Here is a 23,756-nt window from a genome sequence, read left to right on the forward strand (position 1 = left end):
AGCAGCTCTCTCCACTCGAGGAGCGGCAGATGTCCTGTTTGTCTCCACGTCGCACGGGGCTAGCCAGCGCGTCCGTCCGTATCAATAGTCTATGAGCGGTACGCGAAGTGGGCAACATATTGTTGGCACAATTTGGAAATGTATAAACCCTTGTTTTTAACTTTTAAAGGGGAACTATTTTGCATTTTTTTTTTTTTCTTTTTTTTTTTTTTTAACTATTTCTGCAATTTACACTATTCCTGTGAGTCTATGGAACACCTGTACGTTTTCTTTTAAATAAAATTCAAGAGAGAGAGAGAGAGAGAGGAGAGAGAGAGAGAGAGAGAGAGAGAGAGAAGAGAGAGAGAGATGAGAGAGAGAGAGAGAGAGAGAGAGAAGAGAGAGAGGAGAGAGAGAGAGAGAGAGAGAGAGAGAGAGAGAGAGAGATGAGAGAGAGAGAGAGAGAGAGAAGCAGGGGGAGAGAAGGTTAACCCATTTTCACTAAGGTCACCTTTCAGTACCACACTACAGATGGTTAACCGTCTGTAGTGTGGTACTGAAAAGTGACCTTCTGTAGTGTGGTAGTGAAGAGGGTTAAGCCAAGTCAATTTTGGGGGGCGCTTAGCTTCAAATAGTGTGTGTGTGTAGTGTGTGTGTCTGGGTCTCCACCTAGCTTTCATTAGGATGCGAGGAGCCGGAGGTTGAAAGTGTCTGGTCCTGGGGGGTGGGGAGGCAAAGGTGTCTGAGAAGGCCTGGGGGAGAGAGGGGGAGAGGGTAGGAGGCGTCTATGCCTTCTACAACGCTGCTCGGTTTCCGGGTTCCTCTGATTGGCCACTAAGCCACACGTGACCCTACACTTAGCACGCCCCCCAGTTATCGCTTACGCATGCGCATGAGCCGCGACTTTACACTCTCGCGCTGTGAAGCGCCAAGCGGGGGCGATGCGGTGGTTTCTCCCAGGCTTCCGTGCGCCGCCGCCGGCTTGACTCGGTCCAGCTCCAGCAGCAGCGGCCGTCTTCCGTTGTAAGAAGCCCTTTCAATGACAGAGCTCTCATATTTGCGAATGCATAAACTATATCTTAAATTATAGCTATGTGTCTAATATGGCTGTCGCTTATCAATGACTTCGCAAATATGAGAGCTCTGTCAATTGATAAGCGACAGCCATATTAGACACATAGCAATAATTGGGTAGCACTTTATAATAACCACCCTGTTATAATACATTTATAAGGTATTTGTAGATAATGAACTAATCATGAACAAACCATTTATATACATTCATAAATAATTATTAAATCATTTATAACTATATTTTGTTATACCATTTACAAAGTATTTATAACGCATTAGTGGGATAATGAACTAATCCATGAACAAACAATTTATATACATTCATAAATGATTATTAAATCATTTATAACCATATTTGGTATAACATTTACAGATTAGTTCTACATTATTTATAACTCATTATCAACATTGTTTTGTACTTGATTTGTTCATCATTAAATAATGTTGTTTAATGTTGTAGTAACACATTTGTTGATGCTTTGAAAAATGGATATGAAAAAAACGACTACTGTATCTCCATTTATTTTTCATGTTCAACAAATGATTTGTTAAGACATTCATAAAACATCTATAAATCATTTGCAGATGCTATCGTGGGGGCCAATCTAAGAGTGAAGCCTATTCATCATTAACAAGTGTCTAATACAGTTAATTATTTGTTTACTTTTTTCATCACATGTTACAAATGTTGTAGGCAGATTTCGGATACACCCTTCTTTGTGACATCAAACAGGTGACAAGAATTAGGACTAAAGATAAATGCAATTTTATTAACATATAAAATACATGTGCATGACATAATAGTGTAACATCGGGGGGCACTAGGACCCAGGAGTACCCTGGCCAGATATTGAAGAGTATCTAGAGAGGAAGTCTCACGCGAGCGAGACTTGACGTCACGTGTGTTGCCGTCTGTTTGAATGGAAGCACAAGTTATCCGTGCTGCTCCTGCCCCACGCTTTTAATAAGGTATGAGCAGGTTAAACACCTTTTTTTGTTGGTAAATCTATTCCATCATTTCCGACCTACAAACAACTCTTATATGTTGTGTAGACGTTCGTGTAGATGTGGTGGCCGCTAACGTTACATTTGTTCCTAATGTGTGCTCAGTGTGCTCAGTGATGATGACACGACACTAATAATTATTACTCTTGTGTGTCATGTCGTCATCACATACATACTGAGCACTGAGCACACATTAGGAACAAATGTAACGTTAGCGGCCACCACATCTACACGAACATAGATGTGGCCCCCACTATAGCATCTGCAAATGATTTATAGATGTTTTATGAATGTCTTAACAAATCATTTGTTGAACATGAAAAATAAATGGAGATACAGTATAGTCGTTTTTTCATATCCATTGTTCAAAGCATCTACAAATGTGTTACTACACATTAAACAACATTATTTAATGATGAACAAATCAAGTACAAACACTGTTGATAATGAGTTATAAATAATGTAGAACTAATCTGTAAATGTTATACAAATATAGTTATAAATGATTTAATAATGATTTATGAATGTATATAAATGGTTTGTTCATGATTAGTTCATTATCCACTAATGTGTTATAAATACTTTGTAAATGGTATACAAATATAGTTATAAATTATTTAATAATTATTTATGAATGTATATAAATGGTTTGTTCATGATTAGTTAATTATCCACTAATGTGTTATAAATACTTTGTAAATGGTATACAAATATAGTTATAAATGATTTAATAATCATTTATGAATGTATATAAATGGTTTGTTCATGATTAGTTCATTATCTACAAATACCTTATAAATGTATTATAACGGTGTTATTATAAAGTGCTACCCCATAATTTAAGATATAGTTTATGCATTCGCAAATATGAGAGCTCTGTCATTGAAGTGGGTGGTGGCAGCGTAACAGCGTTCACCCTGATGTAAAGTAGCGATTTTTATTGTTTTGTCATGACAAACCAATTACATAATCCAACATAGTGTAAAGAAACAACATATTCCAGTTAACGGTATTTTTATTTTAATGATTCATTACGGTATAAATTAGGTTAACTGGAGCTGCATATTGCTGGCTCTCATATTTGCGAATACAACAGCGTTCACCCTGATGTAAACAAAACAAGTCATTGCGATGGCCATATTAGACACATAGCCATAATTTAAGATATAGTTTATGCATTCGCAAATATGAGAGCTCTGTCATTGAAAGGGCTTCTACAACGGAAGACGGCCGCTGCTGCTGGAGCTGGACCGAGTCAAGCCGGCGGCGGCGCACGGAAGCCGGGGAGAAACCACCGCATCGCCCCGCTGGCGCTTCACAGCGCGAGAGTGTAAAGTCGCGGCTCATGCGCATGCGCAGGCGTAATCGATAACTGGGGGGCGTGCTAGTGTAGGGTCACGTGGGCTTAGTGGCCAATCAGAGGAACCCGGAAACCGAGCAGCATTGTAGAAGGCATAGACGCGGGTAGGAGGGGTGGTGGTGTGGGGCTTGAACCATGTCCTGTTCCGACCCCTTCTGTAAGCACTGAAACCCACAGGGTTTCACACAAAGAGGACAACATCGTCGGCGAATGTCATTACCATCAACCTCCTGCTCCCTCTCTCTCTCTCTCTCTCTCTCTCTCTCTCTCTCTCTCTCTCTCTCTCTCTCTCTGTCTCTGTCTCTGTCTCTGTCTCTGTCTCTCTCTCTCTTACACTAACTTCCTCGAATTGTTGATTGTGGGCGGTGGCTAAATTCAGAATGGCTTGGTTTAGTGGGGGGGGGGGGGGGGGGGATCTTGTCTCAGCTGAACTGGAGGAATGTGCCTAAATGAGAATTTCACACCTAGTCAGTGTTGGTACAACCCCACATTGCTAGAAAACAATGCAAACCACTGGAAAAGGCCATTTATAAGATAGGGGACCTTTTAAATAACGCTATGGGAGCTGTATTCCAACGCAACAAACCTTTTTGTGGTAACCCCTCTCTCCAGTATCATGCTACCAGCTTCCTGCTCACACACATCCTCACTGGGTTTCAGAGGGAGACTTCTTCAAATAAAAATAAGAGGGAATTATTTTCACCGGACATTATGACCTTGAAATAGATTTTCCTTGTAAAAAGAAAAGGTTAATTACCCGCTAACAGAAACCCTGTTTTGAAGACTATTGGGGTTGAAGAGACGAGGGAACTCGAGACGTTGTGACTAGGGTTGGGTACCTTTCACATTTGAACCGATACCGGTACCTGTGAATCGATACTCAGTTGTAAAAAAAAATTAAATAATAAAAAATAATTCCAAACTTCAAAATTATTATCATTATTATTTATTTAGAACTATTTGTTAATATATATATAATATTGCAGCAAGCGTTGTCTGCATCTAGCTTATAATTTTTTTAACCTTTATTTTACCAGGTAGTCAAAGATCTCTTTTTTCGAGCAAGACCTGGCCAAAATGGCAGCAAACTGTCCGTTTTCGGCTTGCCATTGCCCCGACTGCTTTGTTGTTGAATCAAGTAAAATCCTAGGTAAGCGTGTATTGTGCGCGTGAACGTGCGGCACACTTCATAGGTTTAGTTTTGCGGTAAATGAAACGTTGATGTCATCGGACTTTTTATAAATTTATTTTTGTACCGAAATGTGGCACCGGAGGATCTCACGTGAATCGGTACGCGGTAGTACCGATGTGATTCGGTCAGTACCCTTAAAAGTACCTGATTCTGTACCATCCCTAGTTGTGACTGACATTGTTTTTTTTTTGGCATTTTGGCATTTCGTGTAATAAAAATATCCAGTGCACGCATGTCCAACGTTTAACAAACAGGGGGATTGAGATGGCTGTATCGACTGTTTTATAATCAGACTAAAGTTGTCGCTATTACTTGCAGTGCTCCTGCTGGCTGACTCCAGATCTGTTTTAACCTTCACCATCTCGACTGTGTACCAGAGTACGGCCACGGGGACCATTCCCTTGCTCTCATTAGTCAGTCAGCGGGACGGCGAACGACCAAAACGGCCTCTCTCTCTCTCTTTTTTTTTTTTATGGAATCACCAAAGTGTTGCACTCTTATGTTCCAACATAAAGACCCATCTGCAAGCACTCCCCCTGTTTTGAATACGTCTCGAAAGCACTCTGGGGGGAAATGATTTGAATTAAGTCAATTGCAGAGGCAAATAAAGTAGCAGAGAATCAGGCCTGCATTCAGATTGAGATTTCCTCCTTGTCGTAGCTGGCTGGCTGGCTGGCACGCGGCAGGGCAGGCGAGGAATGTTGATCCGCCGTGGGATCATTTTATCTGCCTCATTATGCATCTGTCTGCGGCACTCCATGTCCGCGCTTGCTAATTGTTGTTAAAGGTCTGTTGGTAGAAAGAGGCAGGGATTATTTAGGCCCTATAAACAGAATAAACACACACGGCGCACCCTCAGACTTTAAGATGCTACACTCAGACCACATCAAAGCATAAATTAGCCAGCCATTATATAGCGGGGGGGGGGGGGGGGGGACTGTGAGATGATTTGCACTGCGGTAGCGGCTCCTCTGCTGAGAGTGACCATTACAGACATGAGCCCCCGACCCCCCCCCCCCCCCCCCCCCTGTAGCCGACGTTGACTCTAATGAAGTTTAATAAAGTTTACCCTTATTTTCCTCTTATGCTGCTATTTCTTTTCGTTTCATCTTGATTTGCTAAAAGGTATTAAGTAATGAGTGTCTTCTGCCCCCCCCCCCCCCCCCCCCCCCCTCCCGGCTAGGGCTTAGTTGGAGGAGGGACACGTTTGTTCTCACACACGCATACACGCACAAAATGTTTTATGTATGTTTTGAAATCAGTCCACCAAAGTGCCCCCTTCATTAATTATTTGGTAAATTAATTATTGTATAAGAAAAAAACAAATACGTTTTACACTTAGTTGGTAATCATGATGCAAGCTGCAGTGTGCCGTCAAGCCATTGCTCTTATCTCCTGGAGAGGCAGCCCTGTTGACTTTAAAGCAAAACAAATGAAGCCATTTCAAATGACACAAGCGCTACACACAAGTAGTGGGTCTACTGTACATGTTGATTCTGCTATGCAGTTACTAATATACTGTACATGTTGGTTCTGCTATGCAGTTACTAATATACTGTACATGTTGGTTCTGCTATGCAGTTACTAATATACTGTACATGTTGATTCTGCTATGCAGTTACTAATATACTGTACATGTTGGTTCTGCTATGCAGTTACTAATAATACTGTACATGTTGGTTCTGCTACAGTATGCAGTTACTAATATACTGTACATGTTGATTCTGCTATGCAGTTACTAATAATACTGTACATATTGGTTCTGCTATGCAGTTACTAATAATACTGTACTTGTTGGTTCTGCTATGCAGTTACTAATAATACTGTACTTGTTGGTTCTGCTATGCAGTTACTAATAATATTGTACTTGTTGGTTCTGCTATGCAGTTACTAATAATACTGTACTTGTTGGTTCTGCTATGCAGTTACTAATAATACTGTACTTGTTGGTTCTGCTATGCAGTTACTAATAATAATACTGTACTTGTTGGTTCTGCTATGCAGTTACTAATAATACTGTACATGTTGGTTCTGCTATGCAGTTACTAATAATACTGATGACAGCAGCAGAGAGGGTAGGATCTTTGAACTGAATAATACTGTGTACATCATTTTGAAGTGTGTGACTAAATTGTGTTGTGGAAATAGTTTGTAATTAGTTTCACCCAGCTGACAGAAACTGGAGGTGTGGCCTTTGTGCATGTGGCTTTTGTAAGTTAAGTGGGCACTTGTGACAGTTTTTTTTGCTTAAAGACCAGCTTTTTCTCTGTTGGAATCATTCTGATGACAGCAGCAGAGAGGGTAGGATCTTTGAACTGAATAATACTGTGTACATCATTTTGAAGTGTGTGACTAAATTGTGTTGTGGAAATAGTTGTAATTAGTTTCACCCAGATGACAGAAACTGGAGGTGTGGCCTTTGTGCATGTGGCTTTTGTAAGTTAAGTGGGCACTTGTGACAGTTTTTTTTGCTTAAAGACCAGCTTTTTCTCTGTTGGAATCATTCTGATGACAGCAGCAGAGAGGGTAGGATCTTTGAACTGAATAATACTGTGTACATCATTTTGAAGTGTGTGACTAAATTGTGTTGTGGAAATAGTTTGTAATTAGTTTCACCCAGCTGACAGAAACTGGAGGTGTGGCCTTTTGCTGCAGGTGTCACTCATCAGTAATTAGTGATAGTGATTTAAGGACTTGCTGGCCTAGCGTCAGCGAAGCGTCGAGAAACGAAGAGGGACAAAGAGGAGTTTTCCTGGAGTTCTCAGCAGAGGGATCCACCGATCCACCCAGTGCTAAGCACACCATAATCCTATATTTCCCTCCCACTCTGCTATTTCCCTACTATCTCGCTTCCTCCCTACAACCTTCTCCCTGCCACTCTTGACACCACAATGTGCCTCATACCTATATCCACAATCTGCTCCTCCAGAACTGACTCTACCCATCCACGCCAGTTTGCTAGCAACCCGGCAAATCTCTCCTACCCTCCTACAGCCACTAATACACCTGTCACAGTACGGGGAGGCTTATGGAATTGTCAATCAGCAGTCAAGAAAGCTGACTTCATTACTGCCTACGCCCATAGTCTAAATCTGCAGCTCCTGGCTCTAACTGAGACCTGGATAACTCCCAATAACTCATCAACACCTGCAGCATTATCTACAAACTATAACTTCACTCACACACCTCGACCCTCCAGACGGGGTGGAGGCACTGGCCTCATGACATCTCCTTCATGGGCTTCAAACCTAACACAACTCCCAGAACTGTCACTCTCCTCCCTCGAATATCATGCAATATCTGTCTCTAATCCTTTCAATCTCACCATTGTTACACTCTATCGCCCTCCAGGTCCCCTCGATCACTTCATAGATGAGCTGGACATGCTTCTAAGCTCCTTACCGGAAGATGGTACCCCGCTCCTTCTATTGGGCGACTTCAACCTGCCTGACTCATCTCAGTCGGTCCCAGTGGTCTCCCTCCTACAACAATTTGACCTGACTCCCACTGCCATGCCTCCCACCCACAAAGCAGGCAACTCCTTGGATCTCATATTTTCCCGTAACTCCAGCATCATTAACACCACGGTAACTCCCCTACATGTATCTGACCATTCCTTCATATCCTTCTCACTAACTCTCATGCTTAACCGAAAGGTCTTCACCCCAACTCAAACCGTCTCACTCAGACGTAACCTGGCCTCCCTATCCCCCTCCACCCTCTCCTCTGACATAATATCCGCTCTACCTTTGAGTGACACCTTCTCTGCTCTCCCCACAGAGATGGCAACCTCCACCCTCCTCTCAGCCCTTGCAACCTCCTTTGACAAGCTCTGTCCCCTCGTTGAGAAACCTGCCCGCCGTTCCCCACCCAGTCCATGGCTGACGGATGCAGTGAGAGAACAAAGACAGGTCCTGAGAGCGGCTGAGAGGAAGTATAGAAAATCACGCCTCACTGCTGACATCGACACATATCACAACCTCTTGTTAACATTCTCCAAAACCATTACTAATGCCAAAGCTTCTTTCTTTCACCATAGGATCGAGGCCTCTGCCAAGAATCTTCGCAAACTGCATGCTACCATGTCCTCCCTCCTCACTCCCCCCCCACCCCCTCCTCCCTCATCTTTTTCTGCCGAAGACTTTGCGATCTTCTTTGAGGAAAAAGTGGAGAACATCCGCAGCTCCTTCTCCCAACCCCCACCCATTCCAAACGCTGAATCGAGAACCTCATCCTTCACTCTGTCATCTTTCTCTCCCATTACAGAAGCCGAGACCCTGACACTGGTAACGTCGAACCGTCCGACTACATGCCAGCTGGACCGGCTACCCTCCCCACTCCTCCAGACCATAGCACCGGACATCCTCCCATTCCTAACTGCAACCATCAACTCCTCACTCAACTCGGGGGTGGTCCCCACCTCCCTAAAACAAGCCAGAGTCACGCCCCTCATAAAAAAACCAACCCTGAACCCCACCGTCATAGCCAACTATCGTCCTGTCTCTCTTCTCTCCTTTCTTTCTAAAACACTTGAACGTGCTGTATCCAACCAACTTACTGCTTATCTCTTACTGAATGACCTCCTAGACCCCAATCAGTCTGGCTTCCGGACTGGCCACTCCACAGAAACGGCCCTCATTGCGGTCACAGAGGCACTTCACTTAGCAAAAGCGAAAGGCCTCTCCTCTGTCCTGATTCTCCTAGATCTATCTGCAGCCTTCGACACAGTCAACCATCAGATCCTCCTCGCGGCCCTCGCAGGAATGGGAGTGGCTGGATCTGCGCTGACATGGCTGACATCATACCTCAACGACCGCTCCTACCAAGTGTCATGGAGAGGGACTCTGTCGGCCACCCGCCCCCTCCGGACGGGTGTCCCCCAGGGCTCGGTCCTAGGACCCCTTCTCTTCTCCCTCTACACTAAATCACTGGGTAACATTATCACGTCTCATGGCTTCTCATATCATTGTTATGCCGATGATACTCAACTCTTCCTCTCCTTCCCTCCCTCAGATATCCACGTCTCTGAGCGGATCTCGGCCTGTCTGTCCGACATCTCCGCCTGGATGACGACCAACCACCTCAAACTGAACCTAAGCAAAACAGAATTGCTCCACCTGCCGGCCAAATCCTCCCCCCTGACCGACCTCTCCATCACAGTCGAGAATGCAGCTGTGACCGCGTCCCCGACCGCCAAGAACCTTGGTGTTGTCCTCGACGACCAGTTGAACTTCTCTGCTCACATCGCAGCGACAACCAGAACCTGCAGATTCCTCCTGAGCAACGTCAGAAGGATACGCCCCTTCCTGACAAAAGAAGCCACCCAACTCCTCATCCAATCAACAGTCATCTCCCGCCTCGACTACTGCAACGCACTGCTAGCTGGCCTCCCGGCCACTGCCACCAAGCCTCTTCAACTCATTCAAAACGCAGCGGCCCGCCTGATATCAAACCTACCGAAGTCGGCCCATGTCACCCCACTTCTTAGGGACCTGCACTGGCTCCCCATTGCTGCACGTATCCGCTTCAAGGCCCTCGACCTAGCATACCGTGCAGCAAAGGGAACCGCTCCCGCCTACCTCCGGTCAATGGTCTCTAACTACACACCCTCAAGACCCCTACGCTCTGCATCTACTGGCCGCCTCAGACCTACTCCTATCCAAGCTCCCGGAGGGTCATCAAAGAGAAGCCGCCTATTCTCAGTCCTTGCCCCACAATGGTGGAATGAACTACCCATCCCAGTTAGGACAGCCGAATCCCGTCCAATCTTTCGCCGTCGACTAAAGACTCACTTCTTCAACCATTATCTGAAATGATAAAAAAAAAATAAAAAATAATAATCTAACCCTGACTAACCTTACTGTCATGCACTTGTCCTAATAAACTAACCTACACTGTAACACGCAACACTTGATGAACATTGTTACTCAGCTGATAGAGTTGTACCCTTCTTGCTGTCTTGTCGTACAGAACTTGTAAGTCGCTTTGGATAAAAGCGTCAGCTAAATGACTAAATGTAAATGTAAAAATGTACTGTACATTTTGGTTCTGTACACATATTTTTACCCGCTTCAGGAGTCAGTAGGCCTCGTCGCTCGACGTCAGGTGTTTTCACAAAGCAGACAAATGCAACTCTTTGAATGTCCTGTAGCAGCCTATACTTCTGCATACAAAAATAAAAAAAATTTGCCACTTAGCTTCACATTAGCTTTCCACTGACACGATGCGCGACCCCAGATCAATTGGTATTTGGTTCAGAAGGGAGAGGAGAGGGAGGGGGCGTCAAACTTTCATAGGTCAGTGGTTGTAAGTAACTAATGGGAAATTAAAGTTTTAATGGATTCTCGCTACTGGAAAATGTCTCGGACAAAATCGTTTGAAATAGCTACCTGTTTAAAAACAAGTTTGAAAAATCTAAATTGTGGAGACTAGCCTTTTTCTCCCATCCCAATTTAGCCGTGCCAATTCTCCCCTCCCCTGTCTTGAACGTTGCTCGCATGTGCCCCCCACTGGCTGGTTGTAGGGAGGATAGAAGCCTTGCATCACATGTCCCCTCTGATACATGTGCAGGCAGCCAGTTGCATCTTTTCACCTGCCAGCGAGGACTCTTATTTGGCGAGGAGTAACGTGTGGGAGGCTCACACTGCCCCCGCCATTTTCCTGTCTCTGCTGTGCAGGCGCCCCAACCGACCTGTAGGAGTTGCTGTTTTACAACGTCCAGATTACCACCCATCGACTTCCACCCGCTAACTCTGCCAATTGAGTTAGTATGACGGCCGGCTCAAGCCTGGAGGCAACGCCGACAGCCGGATTCGATACTGGTGTCTCTTGCGTTGGTGACGAGCGCAATGTCCGCTGCGCCACCCAGCCGCCGGAGACCAGCCTTCTTAAAGAGGCACAGCCGTAGCCAGGAGGACGTGGACCGGTGCCGAATCAAAGTGGGCAGACGGATCGTTCTCAATCATCACTCTCCATCTTGTTTTGTATCACTGCTCAGTTCCCTCCCGGCGCTCCCGACAGCCAGTCCGCTGTTGTTGTCACTGGCCGTGTCCTTGACTGTTTCCACCGGAGCGCTCTTTTCCGCGAAGGCCCCCGTTTACCACACGTACCAGTGGCCCTGCGGCAAGAGAGGCTCACCGCTGTTGTTGTTGTTGCTGTTGCTGCTGCTGCTGCTGCATCGCCCATAGCTGCACCACAACACAGATCCATGTGTGAACTCCAGTAGGCCCCCTTTCTGCTGACAGAGGAGGCTTATCCACCCGGTCTCACTCTCTGAGTGAACATCCCTATAGCCTGGGCTTAAACAGAGGGGAATTCCCCCCTGACTCGAATCATGTCTCGCCCCCCACCACAGGCCCCCCACCCCGCCCTCTCCTCTCCAAAGGAGGGGGAAAAAATGAAAATGCCAGAAGTGTTTTCTTTTTCACCCCCCCACCCCCCCCCCCCCCCCCCCCCTATTCCCTGCTCTTCCCGTGTTTTTTTTGTGTGTTTTATTTTTTTTTATGTGCAGAGCATGAAACCGAGAGGAGAGAAGGGGAGGCTGGCGCATGGAAGCACAGTGGTGGAAGATGATGTAGTGTTGTACACCCCTGTGGATGAAGGCTGGCAGTTTGTTGCTCTCTGCCCGTGTTAGCCCGAGCGCAGGTAGAGAGACGGCGCAGATCAAATGAGCGGATGGCTCGGGGCAGAGCTCCTCCACCGCTGTATGGGAGAGAAAGTGTTTTAACAAAACGGGGCCAAAAGAGCGGCGTGAGACACGGGTCTCGTATCGCGGGCCGCATCATTACCGGGGCGATGATACACCCGTCTCGTTGCCTTTTTAGTTTGGATTCTGCCGAGAAAGTTTGCTCGCTTTCATGCCTACCGAGTGTTATTCCACCTCCGGTGAGGCGGCGAGTTGTGAGGGAATTGGAAATGGTTTAGGCCGGCTTCATTTGAAGAATGGGGGGGGGGGGGGGGCAGTGGATCTACTGCACGCGTGGAACGTAAAACAAATTTTTTGTCGTATTCATTAAAGGGGTTTTCAGTTATCGGCGACATATCTCGCGCCTACCTTCCTCCCCCGCGGAGAACAAGCCAAGTACACTGACAAACAATGGATTGCGCGGTGCTAATTGCACCCTTAACTGCGCGAGTTTAGCACACGGTATCTGCTCCGTCTTTGTGCACTATTCACTAAAGGCCCAATTAGGGCTGCAACGATTAGTCGACATAATCGACGATGTCGATTATAAAAAATCGTCGATGAGGAATTGTTGCGTCGATTAGTCATTAAAATTTAAAATTTAAAAAATTATTATTATAATTTTTAATTTTATATTTTTTTTGCACTACCTACAGTATCTTTGTGAAAGTGGCTTCTCAGCTCTGGTCCAGCTGAAGACTTCTTAGCTTAACATAACAGACCGACAGTAAGTTTGGGGGAACTAATGGGATAACTGGGGATGTTGTTTGGTCCTGACAAGAGTCTCAAAGCAACTCTGAGGTCATGCTCAATGTCCAATCTGTTCCTCTGCTCTGTCTTCAGCTGGACCAGAGCTGAGAAGCCACTTTCACAAAGATAGGTAGTGCAAAAAAAAAATATATATATATATTTTTTATTTTTATTTTTTTATATAATTGTTTTTCGATTAGTCGACTAATCGAAAAAATTATCGACAGATTAGTCGACTACCAAAATAGTCATTAGTTGCAGCCCTAGGCCCAATTATACTTACCGTGTCCGCGGGTGCGCGTTGTTGGTATGCGTGAATTTCGTCACTGCTCTTGTGCCTGGCAGATTTTGTGACTGCGCGGATGCCCCCATGGATATGCGCGCCAACTGCGCATGTGCCCACTGCCCAACTGTCATAACATAAGCATGCGACGCTGACGCTTACACACGCCAAAAATTGACTATAAACAGAGCCGTGTCTGCAGCCGCGTGCGTGTACGCGTCAGTTTTCGAGTATATTCGGGCCTTAAGGACATTGCACGGATGAGAGATACTAGCGCAAACATGCCCATAGGTGTGCAGTTTGCTCCTGATTTGCTCCAGCACAGTTTGCTCGCGGAGCAATTTGCACCTGACAGCGCTGTTGGCAGATATCCCGAAATGAGGGAGAGGGAATTAAGCTTTTATTATTCTTGTTATTTCTGTTATTGCTTCCATTGTTATGAATGAGAGAACCCACACAGCAGGAGATTTTCATGACTTCTACTGGTGTATCATTTGTAATATAAATTAATTGATCAATACATTCATTGATCAATAACCTACATATTATTACCATGTTTTTATTTTTTTTTGTATCTACTTTTTTCTCCCATTTTCTATTTTTCTCCCATCCCAATTTCGTATCGTCCAATTCTACCCTCCCCTGTCTCGAACGCTGTTAGGCCATGCCTCCCACAAGCCGGCTGCAATGTGGACGAAGCCTTGCATCACGTGTCCCCTCCGGTACTTGAGGAGGCAGCCGTCGCATCTTTTCACCTGCACAGCGTGATCTCTCAGCAGCGAGGGGCTGCATGGGAGGGACACGCCGCCCCCACTGCTTCCTGATTCTGCTGCGCAGGCGCACCAACCGACCTGTAGGAGTCGCTGTCCACAACGTCCGATCCTCACCCACCAGCTTCCCACCCCCTAACACTGCCAATTGTATTAGTATGAACGACCAGCCAAGCTGATAGCAATGTGGAGAGCTGGGCTCGAACCCAGCGTCTCCTGCATTGGTGGCGAGCGCCTTGCCCACTACACCACCTAGCCGCCCATGTTATTTATGTTAGTTATTAATTAGTTAGTTTGTCATTTATATGTGCTGCTTAATATAGGCTACATAAACAAATCTGTCTATTTATTGATACTCCCATCAATCGACAATCATGACGTTGCATTACTGCTGATCAGCACACCTTTCAGGTTAACTGGTGAAAAATTCAGTTTAAGTGGTAGCGTTAGCAAGCTATAATCTCCAGACATGTTTTGGCCATTCAAGACCGTTTTCAAATGTCCAATCTAACACATTTTGTTTGTTCATAAAATGCTTAAAATGTTAAATGTGATGTGAATGCCGGCTTAGCGTCAGAAAAAGCCACGCAATCCCTTTGTGAATTCGCCCCTGAGAGACGCAGCCATGATCAGGGTACTGCTTCCATATCTGCCTGGATATACCTGCATATAATCCTTCTACTTATACACCTGCATATAACGCATACCTCTAACTCTGTATGTTGGCAGGTACATACCGCTATGCTGTATATACCGTATACACAGCATAATTTTTTTTATCTAGATTAATCTATCTGCAATCCTGGAGTTAATAGATTAATCTAGATTAAAATGGCTCATTTGAAGTCTGCCGAAGGCATTCAAAATATGTGTGTTCTACCCAAATAATGACCAGAAGTAAGTCCTTACTTTTTCTTTCCTCCTTACGTGTCTCAGGCCAGGTGGCCCATTACACCATGAGCCCATCTCCCGTTTCCAAAATGCATTACAGACTGTTTGAAAAAGCTGTTTTGCTATGATAATTGGTAATGAAATATCAAAATAATGTTCAATAAGATGTACTTGTGTTTAATAAATTGTTTTATTCAGAACACAAATAATGTTACCAGTACAGTCACTCAGTAGCTATGTGACATGGCTTGACTCAATCAGTCCAATCTCTACTTCTCCTTCTTCCACCAGTCACTCAGGCAGACCAGCTTGTTCACATTGGCTGGTCACAAACTAGCTCTTTTCTTCTGTACAATATGGCCTGATAAAGATGGACAGTCTCTTGCATGGGACAGTTGAGTTGTGGGCCAGCTTACCATAGACAGCAGTGTGGTCTGACCACCACTTCAGTGGACACTGATCCAAGCTGGCACTTATGGCTCTACCTTGTACCTCTCCACAGAATTGCGTACTGGTGTGTCGTCATCCGACTCCAAATCTGATCCCATCAGTAGAAGGGCTGTTTTCTTTTTAGCTTGTAATGTATAGCTTAACTTAGTTAGCAGCTAACGTTAGTTAAAAAGGTTTTTAACACGACGGGCATATAGTAATGGTGAGGATATAAAGCATGTTAAATACGCATTTATTGGACGCATTGCTTGCGGAGTTTACATACAACAGCACGACTCCCAAGAGGAGTTATCACAGGCTGTAGAACGCAGGGCTGAAGAGCTGCTTCTTAAACTAAAGTGTGGGTACTGCTCAGCCCCTCCCTGCAGCTGGAGCGTTATGTGACTGTAGCTGCGTTTTGAATACGTCATCACAACAACACGTTAGGTCCAACTTTGAGAATAGATTAACGGCGGTAATTTTTTTAGCCTGAGATAAGAGTCTGCCGTTAACTTAGCCCGGTAATGCCGTTAACGGCCCGGCCTTAATATATATATATATATATATATATGTTACATCCCAATGTAATTGCTTCCACAGTGTGTGTCTTGTCTCCATTTAGTTTCCTCCCTCCAGCCAGAACCCGTCCTCCACCATTGGTCCCTGCTATGCCTGCCCCTCCATTGGTGGACTACATACAGTAGCAGCACAGCACCGATTGGTGGATGGGTTTCAAGACTCCAAGACCCAATCAATAACCATCACCCACCACCCAATCCCGGAGGAGCCCCCATTTATGTTACGACCCCTGTGGGTCTAAGGGTAAAGGGCTGTAACATAAACACTGGTCCATCATTTTTATCAACCAATGTTTATGTTACAGCCCTTTACCCTTAGACCCACAGGGGTCGTAACTATATATATATAGTTATATATATGTATATATCCACACCTGTCTGACTCTGTACATACAGTACCAGCACATAATCCTTTTACATCTGTAGATACTATATCTATATCTGTACATATCACTTACCTAATCTACTAGTTATTCTGCTGGCCAGTATGACTACTACCATACTGTCTTTATACCTCCAAACCAAACTAGTGTCATTGCCAGCAGCCTGGGTAACCTGTCTCCCCTAGTCAAGCCCTTCGTTAAAAACCTGGGCGTGCGCGGCTGGGTGGCGCAGCGGGCAAGGCGCTCGCCACTAAAGCAGGAGATTCTGGTATCGAGCCCAGCTCTCTGCGTTGCTTCCGGCTTGGCTGGCCGTCATACTAACACAATTGGCAGTGTTAGAGGGTGGGAAAGCCGGTGGGTGGGTCCTGGTTGTTGTAAAACAGCGACTCCTACAGTTCGGTCGGGGCACCTGCTCAGCGAGGAAAGGATCTAAGGGAGGTAGTGTGACCCTTCCACACGTTACACTCTCTCAGTAAGAGTCCGCGCTGCCAGGTGAAAAGAAGCGGTTGATTGGCTACACATGTGTCGGAGGAAGCATGTGATAGCCTCCACTCTCCCAGACCGACTGTAGGGGGTAGGTGCACAACGACCAGGACGGGGATTGGGAATTGGCATAACGACTAACATTGGGATGGGAGAAAAACTGAGAAAAAGGAGGGGGAAAAAGATTTAAAAATAAAAAAAAACCTCTGCATGCTCTTTGACCCAGAGTTTTCTTTCAATAGGCAGGTAAACTCGTGGTGAAGGGGTGTTTTTTCCAGCTCCGGTCCATAGCCAGGATCAAGGCCATTCTCTCCCCCTCAGACCTGGAAAGAGTAATTCACGCCTTCATATCCTCACGCTTAGACTACTGTAACTCCCTGTACCTGGGGCTAAATAAATCCACCATAGCCCGTCTACAACTGCCCCAAAACGCTGCTGCTAGACTGCTCACAGGTACCCGGAAGAGAGCTCACATCACCCTTGTACTTGCCTCCCTCCACTGGCTCCCGGTGCGCTTTAGAATAGACTTCAAGGTCCTCTTATTGGTCTACAAATCCCTTAATGGTAAGGCCCCTGCTTACCTAGCAGACCTCCTCACTCCCTATACCAGGGGTGCCCAACCCTTTTTGAACCAAGATCTACTTTTTAATTTACCACCTAGCCGAGAGCTACCAGCCAAAATTGTATATTGTAAGCCGTCATTTGAGGCTTTATAAAAGCAGCATAATGAACACAAATCTGTCAGTGCCGAGTCCGACCTCATCTTAAATAACAAACAGCATTACTTGTTGTAGTTAACAAAGAGAAGCAGAGTTGATTTTGCAATTTTTTATTTAATTTTTTTTTATAATCTAATTTTATTAATCGACATCTACTTGAAATCAGCCCGCGATCTACAGTACCTGTCGATCGCGATCGACTGGTTGGGCACCACTGCCCTATACCAACGTCAGGGCCCTCAGATCTTCTGACAAGGGTTTCTTAACCACCCGTAGGTCTAATTTCAAGTCTAGGGGGGGACATGCTTTTGCTGTCGCAGCCCCTGACCTCTGGAACAGCATCCCCATGTCAATTAAAACTCAAAACCCACCTATATCGCCTGGCCTTCCCTGACTCACTTTGACTCTTGCCTTGCTTGTTGACGTGTTGTCCTGTTTTCCTTTGTCTATCCGTTGGTTTTTGTTTTTTGTTTATTCTATACTTTTCTTTGTTCTTAGCTATGTGAAGCACTTTGGTTGACAAGCATCATGTCTAAATGTGCTATATAAATCAATTTGATTGATTGATTGATACCTGTATCACTGTGTACATATTATAATACAACTCTGTAAATACATCTGATTAGCACTACACTCAGTAGTACTAATTTATATATTTTATACCCATCACCTGTACTATCACACTTTACTGTACATTTGCACTCTGTTTGTTTGCCAAACTTATTTTCATTGTACTGTACTTGTGCCGCATGATGACAACACATTTGAACCGAATCTAATCTAATGACTACAGAAGATCTATTGTATTCATTAAAGTAGCTTTACGTTTTCCAACGACATATTTCACGACTACCACGCGTGTCTCTCAGGCGTGTACTTGGGCTTGTTCTCCTCGCGCGCGGCGTGCCGCTGATACCTCAGCCCCCCCCCCCCCCCCCTGCTGTTACTGTACCTCTCTGCATACTTTATGTATTCCTCCTAAAAGATATCCATACACAGCTCCGTCTCTCTCCGGAGAAAGACCAAAATAGACGGCATATAAACATCTGTTGTTCAAAATGATGTATTCACACACTAGGAATCACAGGCTATAAAGTGCGAGCAGGGGGAGAGAGATGGAGACGGAGAGAGAGAGAGAGAGAGAGACAGAGGGCGAGCAGCGGAGGGAGTTGGCACCATCTCTGAAAACAATTATATGCTGGTTGACAAAAAAAAAAGAGGAGAATATAGCGTTAGCCTCTGTTTTAGCACTACCTCTGTTTTAATTGAACAGCAGTCGGAGTCTGAGGAGACTGGAGGAGCTCAGCAGAGTAAGAAAGAAAGACAAGAGTGCTGATTATTAATGCCATTCTTCACTTATCCTCCCCCACGAAAGGGAATCCATGGCCTGGCGGGCTCCACACGCTCTGCTTTTTAGAAAAAGGATTTTAGGGAAATTTTGTCCAGGATGACTCGATTGACGCAGAAGAGCTACAACAAAAACATGCGCTGGAAACCCATGGGCTTAGAAACACTTAGTTTTACACTTTCCAACGTGTTGTTGTTTGTTGTTTGTTGCACCATCATAGTGCCTGAGGTGGAAGTTAGTCCTTGCTTGCTACACTAATAGCCTCGGCTCTGTGGTGCACTGTGGTGGTTAATGCAACATTTTGGTTTAGGGCCACACACACTGGGAATGTATTAGGTGTTGCTTTAATGAGAATCCAACAGTAGTCCATCTCCGGCGTGTTGTGATGGGAAGCCAGAGGTCCCTGGCCAAGAAACTCCATCTGCAATCCAATCCCCGCCTCATCGAAGCAGGACGCTTATCCTTCAACAAAATGGAGTGTCATCCGTATGAACTTCGGTTTGGCATCAATACCATCAGCATCCGAAAAGGCATAAAGGGGAAACATTAGATGGAACGGGCTCCTTCCATGTGCGGCATATTTCAGCTCGTTTGTCCCATTAACAGCCCGGGTACATCGACTGGAGTTCATTTATAGAGGGAAATCTATAGAGGAGGGACACGTATCCATCTGCCCCCCCAGGGAGAGCCATTTGTGTACTTATTTAAGCTGCGGTCAGCCATTAGGCCAAGGCTCCTCTGTACAGTGTGGGCAGAGGGAGGTAATTAGTTTCCCAGCCTCTGCCTCGCCCTTCCCCCGGTCGTTCTTCTCGGCAGATCTATTGAGACGCGATCTCCCGGGTTGATGTGGCCAAAAAAAATCGCATCGGTCGGAATAGGTCTGAGTTACGTGCCGGGGAAGCGTAACTTTTTTCCCCATCAGGCTCACCGGGGCTCGCGTTGCGTGTGATCTCTTGTCATCCTTCAGCACTTCAACCCCCCGTGGCACCGCGCCCCGATACCGCGCCGCGAGGTTAGCAGAGAGAGGACGCCAATCGCAGCTAGTTCTCCTAGTGTTTCTCCCCGACTCTGCGGCGCGGAGGGGAGGGGAACTAGGTGTGTGTTTCAGGTGCGCGGGTCTCTGAGGGCCTCGTCTGTTTCCTCCGCGGGCCGCCGCTGGGCCCCTAATAATAACTTGAAAGTGTAAAGTCTGGAGCGCGGCTTCTTCTCTCTCCTGCTAATTAGCCTTTAGCAGGAATCAAGATAATTGCCGAGAGGTAATTGGGTGCACTTTTCGCGATGTTTGTCTGTTGTGATCCACCTCCACCCACACACGCGCGCACACACACGCACACACACACACGCTGTTCTTCCCTACCTGGGCGTTTCATGTTGCTTGTCACTTTGATTTCGGGAAAGAATTAAAAAGAGCTTTAATTAGTCGGTTTCATCTCTGTGTCGTCTTCCCTGTGCAGCGTGGAAAGCTGGTACCTGGGATTAAAGGTTAGAAGTGAAATCAAGGTTCTGCTACATGCGATGAGGGCTTTTATTTCCACTTGTGTTCAACAAGATTGTCACCGTTGTACTAAACATTGAGCATGACACATGAGCATGAGCATGAGCATGACATGGCCAGGATGGGATTGAGAGCAAAATGGCCACCGTGTGAAATATGGTCAATTGGTTCCCAAAGTTCTTCATGTGATTCCCTTGTATTTGTGAGGAATAGTAGTCTTGTCTGTATTCCTCTTCAACAAACGTTAACTTTCTGTATGTGTCTTTGTCTGTCTGTCTGTCTGTTTGTGTGTGTGTGTGTGTGTGTGTGTGTGTGTGTGTGTGTGTGCAGAGTTAACCTAGAAGAGGAGCTGGACGTGCTGCGTGTCCAGGCTGCTATGGACAGGGCTATGGTGAAAGAGCTCCGTCTGTGTCTCCAGAACAAACACCAAGGTAAACCGCCCTCCCGACGCCCCTCCCTCAAGGCGGCAGTGTCCCCGTTGTGGAAACCCACTTCAGCGGGTCCTTTGGAACAAAATCACCCGCTTGTGGATAATACCAAGCCCCGCATTGGCGCTGGTCAGGGCGCTGTTTGCCTGCTCGCTATGGCTACGTTTGTACTGCATTTAAAATGTTCATGTCTATGTAGTGTGTCAAATTGTTATTTATGGTCATGTTTTGTATTGCTTGTCTGTCTGAGACCAAGGACCACAATGGAAATAAGTCTTGACTTTTTTGTGTAGCATCCTTGACGTTTTTCTGGAATCTTGTATTTAAAAAGAATTCTAATCAAATCAAATCAATGGGGAAGATGGCTAGACTCAAATCAAATCAAATTTATTTGTAAAGCCCGCAATAATGAGATAATGCCCCCATGGGCCGGACAAGTCTTCTTTAACTCTATCAGTGCCAGACCGAGGATAGTCGGGTTATCTCGCCACCCGTTCAGCACCAGACCCGAGTATTGTCGGGTTTTCATCGTTATTTCTTTTATTCGATATTTCTATTCATTACAGGCACACAGACTCAGGGTTAACATGGGGAATCATCCTGAGAATGCCAAAGTGCAATACCGGCCGCATCCTCCCAGGTGGCAGTATCAAGCACCCTTTGTAACCTTATATCTTGGCCTGTGCAACGTTCAAATGTCTCTGGGCGCACTTTTATTTGTCAGGCGAGTCGAGCGGGTATCCCATTCGCATTGAGAAGCGTCAAATGCCCCTGATGCATCTGTTGTGGTGGATTATGTTGGCGACACGATGGACACTGTAACTGAGGGGTTACAAAACCCTGACTGTATTAAAGATTGTGATAGATTAAACCACTGCTAGTTATGTACTTTAATTACTGGCCAGACAGTACATCAAATATAGATGGTGAACACCCACAAGAACACGGCATTGACACAGAAATACTATTGGAGGGTAATTTATTATTATTAGGCAACGTTAGGTTACAGAATGAGAATTAGGGTCGCGCTTGTATGGCGAAGAATATACGTAAAGTCAGTCAAGAGCATAAGTCACTAAGAATAGCAGGAATCCTACGATGGGTCTAAGCTGACGCCACCTGTTGTATAGTAGCAATTATATAGGGCAACACCGGTACCAACTGGAGACAATGGGTTCCCTCCGGGGTGTAAGGCCTGGAGGGTAGAGGAATGTTCGGGTACTCCGTCTGATTCAATGAGGAATAAAGAGACTCCAGGTACAGGAGTCGGTTCTTGTAAACTCCCTTGATCAGCAGCAAAAGCAATAATTGTAATCCAAAATGCTCGACAGCATTGATGACAGCTAGCCAGCCCCGTTCACGAGGCAGGCCCGAATTGTAATCCTCACGAGGTTGAATCCCAAACGACAGTGGAAATCAACGATACTCTTCTCCGGTGGTCACGTCCCAAATCAATATAATCCAACCAGGAATGGTTCTGCAATCGCCGACGTCGATTCTCCTGTGTACATGTCCAACGGTTCTCCGCCTAGGACTCCTCGGGTGTGGGCGACGTATTTAGGCCACACAGCCTGGTTAAGTGCACTAGCTAAAGACACGACGAACCGATGGGTAAGGCTACACACGAAAGAACTGTGGCCGCACGATATACAATAAATTATCGACTATTTACTTCACATTAGATTAAGTCGAACTCAACGTTACTTCATTAAACTCTGACACTTTAACATTCTATTCGCACGCGGTTCTCAATGCTCTATTTAGACGCAAGGTTGCTCACTTCACTGTATCACCGAACTTGATGAAACAGCTACTTAGACGACTGATGAACTAATGAACTACTGCTGTTTACACCTGCGCCAATATATATACTTAAGTGAATATCTAGTCCCAACCTCAGTCCTTGTCTCGTATTACTACGCTGACTCTGGGCATGTTCTGACATGCCTGCAGTTGTCTTTGAACTTGCCGTTGGGGGCTTGCGCGCTGGCGCCTGGGGGCGCTGTCCAATAGGAGAGCGAATATTACTCTGGTCTGAACGCAGGTAAAGGGATATTCCGTGTATATATATAAATAATATACAAAGTATATCAAACGATAAATATATATTCTCAGTTTAATCTGGCCCTTCACAACAGCCGCCTCCTAATTAGTCCGCACCTAATTAGTTAAAGGAAGACAGATTAATAGTCCAGTCAACTGCTCAATGTCTGTTGTGGGGAGTAGGGCAATCTACAAAGTCAGTGGGTCATGATCGTCATCAGGGGAGTCAGGGAGCCTCGGCAACTCTATCAGCCTCGCCACGGGTCGGGTGTAGGTCCGCCCCTGGACAATAACTTCTGCCGCTCTGACCTTTCCGTCGGCACCAGTGATCACTTTGCTTACGCGGCCGGCCGGCCACATAGCTCGGGGTAGTGACTGGTCTATGATCATAACGACTGTGCCCACTTGTAAGTTGTCTCTATCTTTTACCCATTTCTGGCGGGTTTGGAGAGACGGTAGGTAGTGGAGGAGGAAACTGTTCCAAAACTTGTCAGCCAATACTTGACTGTACCTCCACATTCTTCGGCCGTTCGCTTCTTCGGGTCTGTACACCGTCTGTGGAAGCGCGGGGTACAGCTGCCCCATCAAGAGAGTGTTGGGGGTGACTGGGTCGACATCTGCTACATCACTTGAGACGTACTCGAGGGCGTTGTGCTCGCCACTTGCGACAGTCTAGACGAGTCCGCTGGAAGCGACGTACTGCTTCTCTTCCGTTCAGTATCCAATAGCGACGTCGGATCTCAGCGAAGACTCTCTCTGCCCCAGCGTGGTGCACATCCTCGTCGTATTTCTTTATGATGAGCTCAGTGACCTTGTGTCGGCTGTTGAGAACTATAGGAAACTTGACGTCATCCGTTAAGTC

At 45.7% G+C, this 23,756-nt stretch overlaps 1 protein-coding gene across 1 annotated transcript in view; it reads left to right on the plus strand.

Annotated features, from left to right (window-relative positions):
* Positions 1-23,756, plus strand: part of cntln (centlein, centrosomal protein) — a gene marked incomplete at its 3' end in the record, with an annotated part of 226,962 nt that overhangs the window by 135,617 nt on the left and 67,589 nt on the right. The window contains exon 12 of the mRNA XM_084318234.1: positions 20,754-20,854. Within this exon, the coding sequence (XP_084174360.1) occupies positions 20,754-20,854 (101 nt within the window). The remainder of the gene's footprint in view (positions 1-20,753; positions 20,855-23,756) is intronic.

The sequence above is a fragment of the Notolepis coatsorum genome, assembly GCF_963971535.1.
Source record: "Notolepis coatsorum genome assembly, chromosome: 7".
Lineage (NCBI taxonomy): Eukaryota > Metazoa > Chordata > Actinopteri > Aulopiformes > Paralepididae > Notolepis > Notolepis coatsorum.